We start from the raw sequence: 19,903 nt of genomic DNA, 5'->3' as shown, positions 1-19,903 counted from the left end.
TACCCTCCTCCCCATCTCCCGAATTCGGAGGTCTCAAGGTTGGCAAGTATGGTAATAAGACAGGACGGAGTAAAGCGTGTACATTTGTTTAAGGTTGTCTTCTTCCTGCTAGTATTTGGCGTGTGCGCACAGCATTTTGTGTTTAGTGCAGAGAACCTCCCAATAAGTCAGGCTACAGCCCACGTGACTCGTCACAGGGCTGCGGTGATTGGCTGGGCCCACCTATGACGTCAGCAAACTGCCCTCAACACAACCGCCCCGCCTCCCAAACACACACGCGCGCGCAGCTCTACGCTTCTCTCTCTCTCTCTCTCTCTCTATTTCTCTTCTCTGGTTCTTCTCCCCTCCCCGGCTAGCTTCTCCCCTCCGAAGCATCCTCTAGCGAACGTGTAGGTTAGAGCCGCAGTAGCAGCAGCAGCAGCAGCGGCAGGCCGAGCGACAACAGCATCCATGGATTAAAGCTCGCCCAGCTCTTATTATCTGCGGCTAGTCTGGCCCGGGCCTCCGCCCCTCCTCTCTCTCTCTCTGTGTTTCTTGTGTATGTCTCCATGTCTGCGCCTTTCTCTCGCTTTGGCTAGTTGACAGGCGACGTCTGTTTTTTTTTTTAAATTTATTATTATTATTTTTAGAGGCTCACGGTTAGCTAGGGCGTTAGCCTCACACACCAAACCTCACCAAGCTAACCGGGGCTTCTTCTTCTTCTTCTTCTCTTCTTCCCAACATCTCCTGCCTTCAATTCAGGATCATTGTAGATAGAGGAATGCAAATCTGCAACCATGATGGAAGGTAAGGTTTAGCTCTCTTTTCCTGTAATCCCCCTTTATGTCCTTGTCCCCTCAGTCTATATTGGAGGGTTCAAATGTCATAAGCTGTCATGTTGTTCTCAGGAGAAGGCAAAATGGTGACACAAATTGTATACACCTTTTTGGTCTTTGTTCTCAATGCCCCCCTTTTCTTTTTTTTTTTACCACTTCCCTTCTAAAGGATTATTTGAAGGTTTTGTGCAGAGGGGCTTATGTGCCCAGCTGGCTGACTTGTAGGAATTCTCTTTGTGTGGTGTTGTACGACCCTGTGCATGTATACAACATTCACATCAAGTTACATGATGGCATTGCACCTACCCATGTTTGGATCCATATATAGTTGTTATTTTGAGCATTGAGAAGGCAAAAACAAATGAAATGTGCTCCTTGGTGGCATCATAGAGGGGAAAGGCCGCAGCTGGCATTCAAATATCACCACTGAAATCTGCTCTATTTACTTTTGTTCTTAGTTCTGTTTTGTTTAGGAATCATGTGTGTTTATAGCGCCAAGGTATCTTAAGGCCATTTAGACATGGAGCAGGTCTAGAACGATGCTACTCCTACTGACGTGAACCAACAGAGCAAGTACGTAAGTGACGGAGGCAAGGAAAAACTCGAAACCGAACCCAAGCTCTGTAGGGTGTAGTGTTAAAGTTAAGAAAGTTAAAGTACCAATGACTGTCACACACATGCTAGGTGTGGTGAAATTAACTTCTGCATTTTCATCTACAAAACCATTCTTTGTATCACTCCATCTTATCTATCTTGTCTTTTAACAAAGAAACAAGGAAGTCACAATCTTCGTTCAATGAATGTTCTTCAATTTGTCGTCCCCAAAGTGAGAACTGAACTGGGCAAGAAAGCATTTAGGTTTTCAGCACCGAAGGCTTGGAATAACTTACAATCAAATATTCAACTTCAAACCCTTGTTACATTGAATGACTTTAAAGCTTCTGTGAAAGGACTGCAGTCTACCTTGTCTGTATGCACATGTGTTATGTGAGCAAGTTTTAATGTTGTAAATTTGATGTTTTATGTGTTGTTTACTGTTTTTAATGTAACCTTGCTGCTGCCCTCTTGGCCAGGTTTTCCTTGGAAAAGAGATATTTGATCTCAATGGGATTTTTACCTGGTTAAATAAAGACTAAATACAATTTTTTGACCCATCCCCTTGTTCACCCACTGGGAGGTGAAGGGAGCAGTGAGCAGCAGCAGTAGCTGCGCCCGGGGATCATTTTGGTGATTTAACCCCCAATTCCAACCCTAGATGCTGAGTGCCAAGCAGGGAGGTAATGGGTCCCATTTCTATAGTCTTTGGTATGACTCGGCCGGGGTTTGAACTCACGACCTACCGATCTCAGGGCGGACACTGTAACCACAAGGCCACTGAGCAGGTTGTCCCGATATCAATGTTTTAGTACCGATACCAAACTATTTCGTACTTTTCTAAATAAAGGGGACCACCAAAAATTTCATTATTGGCTTTATTTTAACAAAAAATCTTATGGTACATTAAACATATGTTTCTTATTGCAAGTTTGTACTTAAATAAAATAGTGAACATACAAGACAACTTGTCTTTTAGTAGTAAACAAACAAAGGCTCCTAATTTAGCTGCTGGCATATGCAGTAACATATTGTGTCATTTATCAATCTATTATTTTGTCAACATTATTAAGGACAAGTGGTAGAAAATGAATGTTTAATCTACTTGTTAATTTACTGTTAATATGTGGTTATTTTCTGTTTCAACATGTTCTATCTACACTTCTGTTAAAATGTAATAATCACTTATTCTTCTGTTGTTAGATACTTTACATTAGTTTTGGATGATACCACACATTTGGGTATCAATCCGATACCAAGTAGTTACAGGATCATACATTGTTCATATTCAAAGTCATCATTTGACAACCAAACAATTAAACAAGGCGACTCGGTAAAGAATCTGGGTATTATCTTCGACCCAACTCTCGTTTGAGTCACACATTAAGAGTGTTACTAAAACGGCCTTCTTTCATCTCCGTAATATCGCTAAAATTCGTTCCATTTTGTCCACAAGCGATGCTGAGATCATTATCCATGCGTTCGTTACATCTCGTCTCGATTACTGTAACGTTTTATTTTCGGGCCTCCCTATGTCTAGCATTAAAAGATTACAGATGGTACAAAATGCGGCTGCTAGACTTTTGACAAAAACAAGAAAGTTTGATCATATTACGCCTATACTGGCTCACTTGCACTGGCTTCCTGTGCACCTAAGATGCGACTTTAAGGTTTTACTACTTACGTATAAAATACTACACGGTCAAGCTCCTGCCTATCTTGCCGATTGTATTGTACCATATGTCCCGGCAAGAAATCTGCGTTCAAAGAACTCCGGCTTATTAGTGATTCCCAGAGCCCAAAAAAAGTCTGCGGGCTATAGAGCGCTTTCTATTCGGGCTCCAATACTATGGAATGCCCTCCCGGTAAAAGTTAGAGATGCTACCTCAGTAGAAGCATTTAAGTCTCATCTTAAAACTCATTTGTATACTCTAGCCTTTAAATAGACTCCCTTTTTAGACAAGTTGATCTGCCGTTTCTTTTCTTTTCTACTCTGCTCCCAACCCGGGGTGGACCGCTAGCCTGTCCATGGGGACATCTCTACGCTGCTGACCCGTCTCCGCTCGGGATGGTTTCTGCTGGCCCCAATATGGACTGGACTTTCGCTGATGTGTTGGACTTTCACAATATTATGTCAGACCCACTCGACATCCATTGCTTTCGGTCTCCCCTAGAGGGGGGGGGGGTTACCCACATATGCGGTCCTCTCCAAGGTTTCTCATAGTCATTCACATTGACGTCCCACTGGGGTGAGTTTTCCTTGCCCGTATGTGGGCTCTGTACCGAGGATGTCGTTGTGGCTTGTACATCCCTTTGAGACACTTGTGATTTAGGGCTATATAAATAAACATTGATTGATTGATTGATCATGTGTCCAGGGACATATTTCCTGAGTTTATAAACATAATATAATTTTTTTTAAAACAAAAGATTTTGTGATGCTAAACGCTATTGTACTTGGTATCATTACAGTGGATGTTAGGTGTAGATCCACCAATGGCCTTTGTTTATATTGTAGTGTCCCAGAAGAGTTGGTGCTGCAGGGAATTCTGGGAATTTGTTCTGTAGTATATTGTGTTGCGGTGCAAATATTCTCCCAAAATGTGTTTGTCATTGTTGTTTAGTGTGGTTTCACTATATGGCACATATTTATGACAGTGTTGGCGTTGTTCATACGGCCACCCTTATTGTGACATGTATTGTTGTTGAGTAAGTATGCCTTTATTCACATGTGATCAGTGTGTTCAAAGTTAAGATGATCGCCTTAATGGTCAATGATTGGTTATAATGAAATCTTGTGTTGACTATGTCAACTATAGACAAGTTTTTACTCATCCATTGTCATGTTTCTGAAGTGCTGCGGTGTGAAGTGAAGTATGTAGGGCTACTGGGTTGATACTTGAAATAATCATACTTTATTTGTCTCCATGGAGACATGGATTAGTGATATTGAAGTAGTTACAACACTGCTGACTGCGGACAGACATTAGCCGCTAGCTAGCTAGCCATGTCTTAAAGCACCTCTACCTGAGGGTGTTCTGCATGACACGACGTGAAGACAACGGATGCGGGACCGGTACTTTTTAGAGGCGGTATAGTACCGAATATGATTAATTAGTATCGCAGTACTATACTAATACCGGTATACCGTACAACCCTTGTAGGGTGGCTGTCTGCCTTTACCAGTTGGGTTGAGATAGAGAGACAGAGTAGGACAGAGGGTAGATAGGACTAAAGAGTTTAGGGAAACAGCCTACACAATTTTAGTTGTACAATACTTATGAGTAGGGATGTGCCAATCTATAAATAAGCGACCGATTTTCGTGAAAAAGTATGTCATCTTCATTGCCGATTAATGCCTTTTAATGCAGAGCACAAATACTGTATACACAGTTTGGGGTCTCCTTTAAGCAGTGTTTTTACTGCGTTCAAAATTGCGTTGATTTTGTGCCGCCCCCAGCCATAGCGATTGATAACGTAAAGCTCTGGCTGTGTTGATTGAGCGATTGATGTCCCTCTGCGGCAGCTACATATTTTAACTGCAGTTGCAGCGTTGCGCCACTATAGAGGCGCTATATCGACAGCAGTGCACCGGAAAGACCGGAAGCAACTACCGAAGAAGAAACAGATCGAATCGTGTTTTTTCCCGCTACTTGGTGAATAACGTTGACCGCCGTAAAAAGTGGATTTCTGCCATACGGAGCATGATGCGGAGGGATCACTGGACTCATGCAGAACACTCCAGACTGTGCTGTGAACATTTTGTCTCTGGTAAGTGAACACAGCAAGTAGTGTTAGCTTCGTTTCCATCCTTTTCTGACTAATTTTAATAGGTCGATTGATTGAAGAATTTATTGGAAGTTTGCATAGGATAAGGTAGAGTTTCATGACGGTACAGATTGACTGGCACAAGGTCAACTAAAAGGAGTTACCCCAAGAAAGCATTACAAGCATGTCATGTTTATTTAAAAAAAAGTTTCCTCTGTGTCAGAGTAACATTTATGTTTTTTTAGCGTTGCAGATATGGCAGGCAAAATCAGCCACTACTTTAAAAAGCGATCTCGTGAGGAGGAAAGTCAATAGTCCAGGTGAAAAAGAGCAGAGAAATTAACGTAACAGGAAGTTAAAATGTAATAATTCATGGTGGTGACAACATGTGGAAATGTTTGCCCACAGAGCGCTTGAAGGCTGCTTCAAAATCATCTATGAGTGTCTCAAGCAAAAGTGGCCCCACCACACAAGCTTTGAGCCCATCATTCTCTTATGCAAGTGCTTAGGCAACAGGTGTCAAACTCAAGGCCCGGGGGCCAGATCTGGCCCGCGACATCATTTTACCTGGCCCGCAAACACCTGGAAATATGTGTCAGTAAAGTACTTAATATTTTCTCACTAAATGTAATGGATTTTTTTCATTTTGACAAAAATAATATATGTACTGCTTGAAATTGCATGTCTTTCTAACTTTAATAGTATCCATTATTGCAACAAATATTGCAGTATATTATATTTTCCAAACATTTTTTGTCTAAATAAGAATAAATACTTAAATATCTGCTTGACTTATGATTTTACAGCAAACTACCCATCAAATTAATAAAAATGACAATACATTTTACGGTGCATGTTACTGTAAATTGAAAAAAAATACCATCTTTTTCAGGATTCCTGCCTCAATTTGAGCCAGGAAAAACCCTGTCTAAACAATAATAATAATCAGAATCAGACTTATAGGGCCAAGTATCACCTCCTTTATGGAAAATAAACTGCATTTCTTAGTATCTTAAGTATCTTGATCAAGTATTATTATAACTGAAGGATGAGGTTAAACATGTTATACTACGATAGCAAGTCAAGAGCAATCATCCTAATAGCTAAGCTAACTGCTAAAGCTATCTTGAACTATACCAATGAAATAATTGCTTAGTAAACTTAAAGAAGTGTAGATGGAAGCAGCTATTAAAAGGAAATTAACAAGTGGGTTAATACGAGTTTGAGAGAGGATAATTTGAGAATTGTTGGCGTGTCAGCATTGTCACAGTCAGTACTCGACACGTAAGAGGAGGGTTGATTGATGCATATATTGGTGGTGTCGACAAGCGGTAGAAAATGGATAAATGGATGGATGGATGGACACCAGGGGTAGTATCAGCATATGATCAACCCTAGAGTGATTAGGTCGATATTTTTATATTCTAAATGTTGTTGTTGTTTTTGTTAAGAATTCCATAGATAAAGGAAGACTTTGAAGGCCAAAAACAAGTGATTTAAATGAGTCATAGATACAGTAGTTGTTTTTGCATTTGTTTAGGTAAGGTGTACCAGTAATGTTGATAGGTTTTCATGGTAGTGAGTCCCCGGGACCCACTGGTACTGATTTGATTGGGTCCCTGGAAAATTCAATGGGTACCAAATTAAAACAAAATATGTATTTCTTTATTTATTTCTAATCTTTTTTTTTTTTTTTAATTGTAGCAATAAACTCATTTGATTATGGTAAGGTTTGATATGGTATTGGTTATAATTCCATCCATCCATTTTCTACCGCTTTTCCCTGTCGGGGTCGCGGGTGTGGCTGAAGCCTATACAACGTATGTATTAATTTATGTCCAAATTGTATCTCAAATATAACAAATACAATTCTGAGCATAATAAAATTGCAAATGCCGTTCAAAGCATTTTTCATCACCGCATTATGTTTATTTTTACTTAATTACAGCATGTCCCCTAAACATTAAACACTATCGACACAAAAGAGCAAAGCATGCGCGAAAGCATGATTTGCAGTGGTGCAGACTAATGGTGTTGCGGCCGCGATATTTTGCTGACTTTGCTACACTATATGAAGTGTTTATTATGGTTTGTTTTTCTGATTTGGTTGGTGTCTTCCTTCGCACTCACATTCTCAGTTCTGGTGTTTGGAGGGCAGCAACGTGTCAATCTCTGGCTGTGGGCTGTTTGTTTATTTTATTTGATTTGAGTTGATAAGGACATGGCACAATACATATATTGCAGAGGCCAGATATAGCTATATTACAAGCTAATGGGATAAAGGCAAAGTGGCAACAGGTTAACAATACATTTTAGAGATTCAACTGTATACTATAGTTATCGATAAAATAAAAAAACAAAGCTGTGGACAAATGCTACTTTAACCGTGGCTGAAATGCTCATAACTCAAATTATGCATGCAACTTAATGCATAACAAAAAGCAGAGAGACAGCTCTTATCTCAAATTACTTGTAAGTTAAAGTACCATCCTTGAATGATGGAAGATCATATCACAAGCCTTTTTAACTGAGGTACGTCTTTGCATCATATTGGTGATTTGCTCTGCATATGAAGTTTTCTAATTGTTATTGTTGTTTTTGCCCATTGATGCTATCGCAGAAGGATCGGATTGGCCCCCAATTGTTTGTTCTTTAAACCCTTGAACAAGACAAAGTATCCATGTTTTTAGTTTTTAAAATGTTTACTTTAAGCTTTTAAGCTTACTTACTTTCCTGGCCAGATCCGCTACATTTGATAGATTCAAGTGGGCCTGCAGCTATCAATTATTTTAGTAATCGAGCAATCTATCGATTTTGTTTTTTCAATAATCTAATAATCAGATAAACACACTTAACAGCCTCAATGCGTATTTTAGAGAGAATAGTTAAAATAAAAATGTTGTTTTGCTCGCCATAACCTCTATTTGTTTCTAATGCACATATTCAACATTGAAATTGCACTTTTAAAGAGGAACGGCACTTTTTTGGGGAAATTTGTCTATCGTTCACAGTCCCAATGAGAGACATGAAGACAAAAGTTGTAGTTTTTTTGCATTATAATTTTTTTAAATCGGCTTGTTCTAAGTGGCTAGCGATGCAGCTATTGGGAGCAATCAATTCTACCGCTTAATCACTTTAAAAATGCATTCAAAAACCGTCAACAATACTTCATTTACGTTCCGTAACCTGTATATTAACCAAGCTGTAGCTTGTTATTGTAAGAGCGAACACGGAGGAACTCTTTTTTTTCCAGCGTAGTAACACATCGCATGCTACGGCATTAGCTGTAAGCTGACTATGGCAAGAGATAAGATAGCTTCTATGTCACCACCTGAATCGCTTTTGAGTCTGTAATGCACAACACAATGCGATGGGACACCAATCTGTACTGCCTGAAAAACATGAACAACCATATTACGGTATCTGTAAAGTATTATCCCACATTTCATGTTTTGTTTGTACACAGCAAGCTCGACAGCATACAGTATGTACTGTAGTTGTAATAACAAGCATGATGTTCTGCGTGTATTAGATTAGAAAACTTTGTTTGTTTTTGGAAGTAGGATCACACATCTGTTGCTGGAAGTCGGAAGTGCGCTGCTATGGAAACGGAAATATATGCGCTGAGAAAAGAAGTTCTGGCAATGCTTGAAATGACCAAACTACTAAGGCTGTGAATCTTTGGGCACTACGCAATTCGATTCGATTCTTGGGGGTAATTGATTCTCGATTCAAAACAATTCTCGATTCAAAATCTATACTTTTTTAGTAACATTGGATGCCAAATTTATGATTAACTACATTCCTCCATAAAATAAACAGCTCTGTTCGATTCATATATTACATAAAAGAAAGCTGGTTTTGTTAAATAAAAGGCTTTCCAAACATTTATTAAAGGCCTACTGAAATGATTTTTTTAAATTTAAACGGGAATAGCAGATCCATTCTATGTGTCATACTTGATCATTTCGCGATATTGCCATATTTTTGCTGAAAGGATTTAGTAGAGAAAATCGACGATAAAGTTCGCAACTTTTGCGCGCTGATAAAAAAAAGCCTTGCCTGTACCGGAAGTAGCGTGACGTCACAGGAGCTAGGATTCCTCACAATTCCCCGTTGTTTACAATGGAGCGAGAGAGATTCGGACCGAGAAAGTGATGATTACCCCATTAATTTGAGCGAGGATGAAAGATTCGTAGATGAGGAACGTTACAGTGAATGACTTGAGAGGCAGCGATGGGCGTATCTTTTTTCGCTCTGACCGTAACTTAGGTACAAGCTGGCTCATTGGATTCCACACTCTCCTTTTTTTATTGTGGATCACAGATTTGTATTTTAAACCACCTCGGATACTATATCCTCTTGAAAATGAGAGTCGAGAACGCGAAATGGACATTCAGTGCCTTTTATCTCCACGACAATACATCGGCGAAATGCTTTAGCTACGAGCTAACGTGATAGCATCGTGCTTTAACTGCATATAGAAACAAAAAAATAAACCCCTGACTGGAAGGATAGATAGAAAATCAACAATACTATTAAACCGTGGACATGTAAATACACGGTTAATGCTTTCCAGGCTGGCGAAGGTTAACAATGCTGTGCTAACGACGCCATTGAAGCTAACTTAGCAACTTAGCAACGGGACCTCACAGAGCTATGCTAAAAACATTAGCTCTCCACCTACGCCAGCCAGCCCTCATCTACTCATCAACACCCGTGCTCACCTGCGTTCCAGCGATCGGCAGAAGGACGAAGGACTTCACCCGATGCGTTTGGCGGCCCGGAGACGTAGGAAGTCAAGGTGAGGTTGGCGGCTAGCGCGGCTAGCGCGGCTAGCGCGGCTAGCGCGGCTAGCGCTCCAACAAAGTCCTCCTGGTTGTGTTGCTGTAGTCCGCTGCTAATACACCGATCCCACCTACAACTGTCTTCTTTGCAGCCTTCATTGTTCATTGAACAAATTGCAAAAGATGTCCAGAATACTGTGGAATTATGAAATGAAAACAGAGCTTTTTGTATAGGATTCTACGGGCTACCATAACTTCCGTTACTCTGACTTCGTCACGCGCATACATCATCATACCGCGACGTTTCAGCTGGATATTTCCCGGGAAGTTTTAAATGTCACTTTATAAGTTAACCCGGCCGTATTGGCATGTGTTGCAATGTTAAGATTTCATCATTGATATATAAACTATCAGACTGCGTGGTCGGTAGTAGTGGGTTTCAGTAGGCCTTTAAAGTCAAATACAAATAAGACCACAAGAGAAGTATCCAACACTTATCTTTTGTAAAGTAAATCCGTACAGCAGATATGGGCATCTACATCAACTATATGATTTGCCTGAGAGGCTGGACAGGACAGATTGATAAAAAAATACCGGTAAGTAAATAATAATAAAATAGATTTTAGATTTTTTGTTTTTTTAGATTAAATTGATTAAGAATTGTTACAAATAAGAATTGCAAATAATCTGAAAATCATGTTTTTTGTCACCCCTACAAAATACGGTAAATATTGCACATATTACATATTGTTATGAACGTGTCTGTTACTACATTATATATGGACTTGCAGTGTTTTTATAAAACGTTGATGGAGGGTTTTGAAGTTTTTTTTAGAGGGCTTTGAAGGCTATAAGGGTGACTCCCATTAGCCGCATCTTTCAAGCATTTTTTTACCATCTTTCGAATCCTAAAAAAAAGATGTGTGTTCTTGTATTTCATAATTATTGTGAATGATAGGCACAATTCCAAAAAAATTGAAGTTCCCCTTTAACATGTGTTCATTAATAATAATTTTTAAAAAAACAATTAAAAAAACTCCGCTATTAGCTGCCACAACAGATCATGGCACCCACACACTACATCTGTTATGTTATATTGCAGCGGCTGAGCGGAAACTATGTCCGCATATTTAAAGTTTTGGGCACTCCATGTGGTCCGGAAATTTTTAAATTTTTGTTAGCTGCACTCATTAAAGGATTAATCAAAGCAACAGAATATAAATCAAAGATTTTTGTAAATGAATGAATTGATTAACTGTTGCGGCCCTATAGCTTAAAGGCCTACTGAAACCCACTACTACCAACCACGCAGTCTGATAGTTTGTATATCAATGATGAAATCTTAACATTGCAACACATGCCAATACGGCCGGGGTTCACTTATAACGTGCAATTTTAAAATTCCCGCCACACTTCCGGTTGAAAAACTCCTTTGGATATGATTTATGCGCGTGACGTCACAAAAGCAACGGAAGTGGTTGGACCCCATCGGACCCGATAGAAAAGCCTCTTGTTTTCTTCGACAAAATTCCACAGTATTCTGGACATCTGTGTTGGTGAATCTTTTGCAATTTGTTTAATGAACAATGGAGGCTGCAAAGAAGAACGTTGTAGGTGGGATCGATCGGTGTCTTAGCGGCTAAGTACAATACTTACAGCAACACAACAAGGACTACTTACTACGCCTAGCCCAGGGGTCGGCAACCCGCGGCTCTAGAGCCGCATAGCGCCGCCCTAGTGGCTCTCTGGAGCTTTTTCATAAATGTATGAAAAATTGAAAAAGATGAGGGGAAAAAAAATATATTTTTTGTTTTAATATGGTTTCAGTAGGAGGACAAACATGACACGAAGCTCCCTAATTGTTATAAAGCACACTGTTTATATTAAACATGCTTCACTGATTCGAGTATTTGGCGAGCACCGTTTTGTCCTACTAATTTTGGCGGTCCGTGAACTCACCGTAGTTTGTTTACATGTATCACTTTCTCCGACTTTCTAGGACGTGTTTTATGCCACTTTTTTTTCTCTCATTTTGTCCACCAAACTTTTAACGTTGTGCATGAATGCACAAAGGTGAGTTATGTTGATGTTATTGACTTGTGTGGAGTGCTAATCAGACATATTTGGTCACTGCATGACTGCAAGCTAATCGATGCTAACATGCTATTTAGGCTAGCTATATGTACATATTTGCATCATTATGCCTCATTTGTAGGTATATTTGAGGTCATTTAGTTTCCTTTAAGTCATCTTAATTCAATTTATATCTCATGACACACTATCTGTATGTAATATGGCTTTTAACTTTTTGTGGCTCCAGACAGATTTGTGTTTGTATTTTTGGTCCAATATGGCTCTTTCAACATTTTGGGTTGCCGACCCCTGGCCTAGCCGATGCTTGCGCCAAACCCAAGGATGAAGTCCTTCGTCGCGCCGTTGATCGCTGGAATGCAGGTGAGCACGGCTGTTGATGGGAAGATGAGGGCTGGCTGGCATAGGTGGAGCGCTAATGTTTTATCATAGTTCTGTGAGGTCCGGTTGCTAAGTTGCTAAATTAGCCTTAGCGTTGTTAGCAACAGCATTTTTAAGCCTTACCAGGCTGAGAATTTTTAACCGTGTAGTTACATGTACATGGTTTAATAGTATTGTTGGTCTTCTGTCTATCCTTCCAGTCAGGGGTTTATTTATTTTGTTTCTATCTTCATTTGAGAACGATGCTATCACGTTAGCTCAGTAGCTAAGTGTGTCACCGATGTATTGTCTTGGAGATAAAAGTCACTTTAAATGTCCATTTTGCGTGCTCGACTCTCATTTTCAAGAGGATATAGTATCCGAGGTGGTTTAAAATACAAATCCGTGATCCACAATAGAAAAAGGAGAGTGTAGAATCCAATGAGCCAGCTTGTACCTAAGTTACGGTCAGAGCGAAAAAATATACGTCCATCACTGCCTCTCAAGTCCTTCACTGCAACGTTCCTCATCTACGAATCTTTCATCCTCGCTCAAATTAATGGGGTAATCGTCACTTTCTCGGTCCGAATCTCTCTCGCTCCATTGTAAACAATGGGGAATTGTGAGGAATACTAGCTCCTGTGACGTCACACTACTTCCGGTACAGGCAAGGCTTTTTTTTTATCAGCGAGCAAAAGTTGCAAACTTTATCGTCGATTTTCTCTACTAAATCCTTTCAGCAAAAATATGGCAATATCGCGAAATGATCAAGTATGACACATAGAATGGATCTGCTATTCCCGTTTAAATAAAAAAAAATCATTTCAGTAGGCCTTTAAAATTGATGAAAAACTATATATGTAAAAGTGGACATCTTAAAGGGGCCTTATTATGCACAACCAACCTTATTGGTACCCACTGTTGTGTACTTGGGATGTGCATAAGTCCTGAATATTTGAAATCAAACCATAGAGGCCATGTTGAGATATTAATAATATTATTCTTTGTTTAATGAATAATGGAGGCTGTTTGGAATTTGCTCCTTTTATGGTTTTAATTTTGTTATTACCCATATTTACGTGTTGACCTGTAGATGATAACAAATTGTGGCTTGTGCAGCCCTTTGAGACACTTGTGATTTAGGGCTATATAAATAAACATTGATTGATAACACATTATCCAAAGCAGACAGCACACTACTAGACTTGTTGGATAGTCTGACTGATCCCCAGACACCACAAAGTCCATAAAATACGTTTTAATCCTCCACAGTCTGAAAGGCATGCTGATGTGTTTAGAGTTGAGTGTGACTGGTCAGTAATTATGACATAATAATGGAATGCCCTTGAATGTTATTTAAATGTGCCAACTTTAGGGCACCATATTATTTGCCGTTTCAGGTCTTTAAAATAACAAAACACCCAATTCACACTCTAACACATTGTGCATATATGTGAACATACAAAGTCTGATTAAGAATTGTGTCATTTAATGTTCCCTTTTTCTTCTTTTGTTTTGTCCCTTCATTGACCATATTTTTCACAAGCAATTCTTATTGTAAAACTGTCCACAAACAACTTTGCTTCCTTTTGGATGGCTAGCTCGGGCTTAGCAGGACCTGTGTGTGATTGTAGGATTATAGTCAAGTGTTAAAATTGGAAGCTAATCCTTGGTAGCTTTGCTTTTTAAAGCTTCCTGCCATGGCCTGTATGGGTGTTCGTGGGTAACAAATGGGGTTGAAGACATGGGCTGATTACTTAATGTTGGTTTCAAGGCATCAATTCAATGGCACCTTGATTTACCTGGCAACCTCTTTCCTTTTCAGAAATATATTTGTTTCATATGAGTGATGAATCCATTCCACATGGAAGTTTGGTCCTCAAAAATATGAATTTCCCACATAGCCTGGGTTTCAAACGTGTTAGAGCGTTAACTCTACTTACTCGCTTGCCTTGTGGTTGCCCAAAGACTGGGTTCTTACCGCTTGTCTGACTGAACTAAACCAACTTGGATACACCCTTGGTGCTGCAGAACAGAGGTCAGTGAGGACACACTGCATTAGTCCCTTTTAACTGTCTTAAAATATAAGAACTGAGAGCTTGGTAAACAATCAAAATGTTCTGTCACAGGCAGCTTGGGCTTAGAATTTGTTGATGTATCAATCTGTTGCTTTAGAAGCTTTGGAGATTGATCAATACAGTAATACTAATAATAATAATGGATTAGATTTATATAGCGCTTTTCTAGACACTCAAAGCGCTTCACAGAGAAGTGAGAACCCATCATTCATTCACACATGGTAGTGGTAAGCTACTTTCATAGCCACAGCTGCCCTGGGGTAGACTGACGGAGGCGTGGCTGCCAGTTTGCGCCTACGGCCCCTCCGACCACCACCTATCATTCATTCACCAGTGTGAGCGGCACTGGGGGAAAGGGTGAAGTGTCCTGCCCAAGGACACAACGGCAGCGATTAGGATGTCAAAATGCGGTAATGACAACAATGTTTTGTCCACAATAATTCAAAGCAATGAGAGCTAGTGACGACTTAGATTTAGACAAACTTCATTGCCATCTGGTTTCCTCTGTAACAGCAATGTGAATATTTCATGTGTTTAGGGAATAGATTTAGAAGAGATTCCCAAAATCAGTGGCACATCATGTTTGGTTGTTTATACTTGTACATGTACATGACACAGTTCATGTTTGAGATTTGATTTGACCAATGACACACATACTATAATGTAATGTAATGTTATTATTACTTTCTATCCAGCTGAAGTAGCTTGTTTATGTGCACATACATGTAACATTGACCGGCATGACATACTGTCTACTCTATGTCCAGGTCCTGATTCCTGTACATAGACAACCATATCCTCTACCTAAACAGTAATGCTTAGCAAGTCAACCGTCAATATTGACAACCAGCTTTCTACATATGTAGGCCTTGCAGAACCAATATTTGTCATCTTATACTGTCTCTGATGATGACATATGCTCATAAGTAAAGAGTCTCTCAAAGTCCCCATCACATTGTAGTGTGTCTACTCATTATTTCATGTGTCCATAAAACCTATACTATCAGGAAGATAAGGTAGCTTTAAAATATTTTTGAAATAATTGTGTGCATCTGTTCAGCAGCACAGATGGAAAACATCAAATATTTGGCTTTGACTGGAAACGGCATTATTGATCATGTAAAATTACGATAATTGACCCAGTCGTCACTCCGCCTTCCGCCCGATTGTAGCTGAGATAGGCTCCAGCGCCCCCCGCAACCCCGAAGGGAATAAGCGGTAGAAAATGGATGGATGGATGGATGGACCCAGTCGTCATTGAGCATTCTAGTCAGTTTGTTTATTTCAAGTAGTAAAAATAGCTTATCGTTGACATTGTCACAGGGGGAAAATTCCACCGTGGCAGAGTTTGACAATAAGTTGACAGAGACCCAGCTGAACTTTCTCTAAGCGAAAAGACAAGAGGGCGAATGGGAAATGTTGCGGTTTGCTTTTGTGTGCACTTTTTTTTGCACCATTCTTGTTGTGAATTTATTCAGTGACAAAACAACTCTCTTGAATGAATTGCATTTTGTTTTTAAAGCAGGCACGCCCATTCTCACTGACACACTTACATAATCACACACAAGATTCAGGGCCAGATAAACAGACATGCTTGTGTAATACAGCTGCAGCTGGGAAGACAGGTTTACTCTCAAGTGACATCAAACTACTTCCTTACTACAACATAGTGCACCTACTGTATTGCAAATTTAATCACACTTCGAGTACTTCATTGTTTTAGTTTAATTGTGTTGTCTGTCTATCTGTGTTGGCCCTGCGATGAGGTGGCGACTTGTCCAGGGTGTACCCCGCCTTCCGCCCGATTGTAGCTGAGATAGGCTCCAGCGCCCCCCGCGACCCCGAAGGGAATAAGCGGTAAAAAATGGATGGATGGATGGATGGATATAGCCTAAAATCTATATTGTCCTTTTAAAAAAAGTATTTTATACAAACAAGCATGCACACAAACTACTTACTGTACTATCTGTATGTGGAACAGTGGAAAGTCATTAAAGACAGAATATTTAGAGACACAGAACGAAAGTGGCATAAATAGACTTAATGTAGCTAGTAGGATTGTAAAGCCATAATCACGGTTTGGTATGTACCCTGGTTTTAAGGTCATGTTTTGATTCATTTTTGGTGCGGTTATGGAACAAATCGCCATACATAAAAGTTAACAAACATATTCAACAAAGAAATTTTTCAAACTGTGGCCTTTCCTTGGCGCTATTGCTCGATACAGATGCCTGACTATGGGCAATCACACTGCCACGCCCTTAATGTGCACAGGGTAGAGAATTCGTAAGCCTCAATCTGTGCTCTGTACCATATCAAAGGTTCTGTACCCAAAATGTACTGTTGCACCCATTGGTAGTTAAGGTTCCCCATTACCAAGAACTCGATATGTAGTTGAAAATGAATGAATAAATAGGTGTGTTGGCACCCCCTCGAAACCTGAAAGGCGAATGTAGTTTGCTAACCACTCCCACAAAACAACTAGAAAAAGGCATTCAATGATTTTGTCGAACACTTCATTGGCTTCGTTTGTTCTGCTGTTTGCTACTATACATATTATTTTCTACATTAATATGTTTTTGTCATCACATTCTTAAAACATAATACTGTCATGAACAATGTCTTCCTATTTGGCATTTTCACATTTGATGTGAGTATGAGTGTGAGCAGCCACCCAATGTATTTCTAGTGCATGGCTTTAGAGGAGGACCCAATGCAAACAGATGTCAGTTTCAATCAGCAGATGATGCAACAGCACAGTGATGCAAAAACACAGCTAAAGGAAGAGATTAGAAGCATTTAGATCTATACTGGTTGTGCAGAGAAACCGTGTAATGCTTGTGGGAGGCGACAATTGCAAAGTGGATAACCTAACATGTTTTGAAGAACTCCATATGTGGTAAAGGTCAAAAGGTTTTTGACTACTTGTCATATTACATTAAACAAATCGTTCATTAAGTTTTTCATAAGCTGATAAAATATAGCATATGCCTTGCTTCATTATTCCAGGGGTTAAAAGAAAGTGCATGTACTAAAATGTGTTTCATTATATCTCGGTTTCTGAAAACATCCAGTTTCCATTCACATTGTACATTTGGATTTGTGGGGAGAGGTCCCGTCTGTGTTGGATACCCAGCAGCTCTCAGATGGGTGATTCACGGAGAATATTTTATTTGCAGGCATCAGCCCCTCCATGGAATAGAGCAGCAATTGATTTAAAAGACAGTGAGGAAGACAGATGGAAACTGGGGAGTCAGCTGAAGAGGGAACTGTACAGTAATCTAACCAACTCTCATGGCACAGAGTACCTCATTCTCAGTCTCATTCTAAAACACCCACGAGGGCTACTTAAACACTTAAACTTGGGCTGCTTGTATTGTTGAATTGTCTTTGAGCCACCGTTCTGTCAATATGAGTCAGCTTATTGGTAAAAATGAAGGATTAGATTTGCTGCTTCCTGCTTAGACTTGACAGTGGCTTTGTCAGGCATAAATGTGGCCTTTTGTTTGAATACATTCAGTGTTGACAGCATGCTGATGTCTTAACAAGGAGAGAGATGGTGCAAAATAAACTGTTAAAGGCCTACTGAAATGAAATGTTCTTATTTAAACGGGGATAGCAGATCCATTCTGTGTCATACTTGATCATTTCGCGATATTGTCATATTTATGCTGAAAGGATTTAGTAGAGAACATCGACGATAAAGTTCGCAACTTTTGGTCGCTGATAAAAAAAGCCTTGCCTGTACCGGAAGTAGCGTGACGTCACAGGTTGAAGGGCTCCTCACATTTCCCCATTGTTTACACCAGCAGCAAGAGCGATTCGGACCAAGAAAGCGACGATTACCCCATTAATTTGAGCGAGGATGAAAGATTTGTGGATGAGGAACGTGAGAGTGAAGGACTAGAGTGCAGTGCAGGACGTATCTTTTTTTGCTCTGACCGTAACTTAGGTACAAGGGCTCATTGGATTCCACACTTTCTCCTTTTACTATTGTGGATCACGGATTTGTATTTTAAACCACCTCGGATACTATATCCTCTTGAAAATGAGAGTCGAGAACGTGAAATGGACATTCACAGTGACTTTTATCTCCACGACAATACATCGGCGAAGCACTTTAGCTACGGAGCTAACGTGATAGCATCGTGCTTAAATGCAGATAGAAACAAAAGAAATAAGCCCCTGACTGGAAGGATAGACAGAAGATCAACAATACTACCAAACACTGGATCTGTAACCACACGGTTAATGCTGTACCGCCTGGCGAAGCCTAGCAATGCTGTTGCTAAGGACGCCATTGAAGCTAGCTTAGCTACCGGACCTCGACAGAGCTATGCTAAAAACATTATCTCTCCACCTACGCCAGCCCTCATCTGCTCATCAACACCCGTGCTCACCTGCGGCCCAGTGATCGACGGCGCGACGAAGGACTTCACCCGATCATCGATGCGGTCGGCGGCTAGCGTCGGATAGCGCATCTGCTATCCAACTCAAAGTCCTCCTGGTTGTGTTGCTGCAGCCGGCCGTTAATACACTGATCCCACCTACAGCTTTCTTCTTTGCAGTCTCCATTGTTAATTGAACAAATTGCAAAAGATTCACCAACACAGATGTCCAGAATACTGTGGAATTTTGCGATGAAAACAGCTGTTTGTATTGGGATACAATGTGTCCCAATGCTTCCGCTTCAACCATTGACGTCACACGCAAACGTCATCATACCTAGACGTTTTCAACCGGAAGTTTCCCGGGAAATTTAAAATTGCACTTTATAAGTTAACCCGGCCGCATTGGCATGTGTTGCAATGTTAAGATTTCATCATTGATATATAAACTATCAGACTGCGTGGTCGGTAGTAGTGGGTTTCAGTAGGCCTTTAAAGGACTGTAGGGTTTTACGTCGCATGTTTGTGCCTTAGGACTGGAAATCTCAAAGTACCTCACGATATGTGTTACATGGTCAACAATAGTATCTTGCTATGGTGATATGGTAAACGAAAACATACATTTCGTAGATTATATTTTGCACCATCATTTAACCAGAGTACAAAAAGTAACAGTGCAAAAACATCCATCCATCCATCCATTTTCTACCGCTTGTCCCTGTCGGGGGGTGATGGAGCCTATCCCATCTCCACTCAGGCGGAAGGCTGTGGTACACCCTGGACAAGTCGTCACCTCATCGCAGGGCTAACACAGATAGATGGACAAAATTCACATTTTAGTGTTGCCAATCAACCTATCCCCAGGTGCATGTCTTTGGAGGTGGGAGGAAACCGCACTCATGGGGAGAACATGGAAACTCCACATAGAAAGACCCCGAGAAAGAGCCCGGGGATCGAACCCAGGACTTTCGTATTGTGAGGCACACGTGATTGTGATTGTTTTTTAATTAATTCTGAAAACA

At 40.2% G+C, this 19,903-nt stretch overlaps 1 protein-coding gene across 19 annotated transcripts in view; it reads left to right on the top strand.

Annotated features, from left to right (window-relative positions):
- The first annotated feature begins 289 nt into the window (after positions 1 to 289).
- sgip1a (SH3GL interacting endocytic adaptor 1a) overlaps positions 290 to 19,903 on the top strand; it is a 90,780-nt gene continuing 71,166 nt past the window's right edge. For 4 of the 19 annotated variants that reach the window (XM_062028286.1, XM_062028283.1, XM_062028290.1 and 1 more), the window contains exon 1: positions 290 to 786. In XM_062028286.1, the coding sequence (XP_061884270.1) occupies positions 777 to 786 (10 nt within the window). In that variant the 5' untranslated portion in view covers positions 290 to 776. The remainder of the gene's footprint in view (positions 787 to 19,903) is intronic. The other 15 variants (XM_062028295.1, XM_062028285.1, XM_062028289.1 and 12 more) reach the window with 8 other exon arrangements.

Source organism: Entelurus aequoreus, linkage group LG19, assembly GCF_033978785.1.
Source record: "Entelurus aequoreus isolate RoL-2023_Sb linkage group LG19, RoL_Eaeq_v1.1, whole genome shotgun sequence".
NCBI lineage: Eukaryota > Metazoa > Chordata > Actinopteri > Syngnathiformes > Syngnathidae > Entelurus > Entelurus aequoreus.
This window is presented reverse-complemented; position numbering and strand designations above follow the sequence as displayed.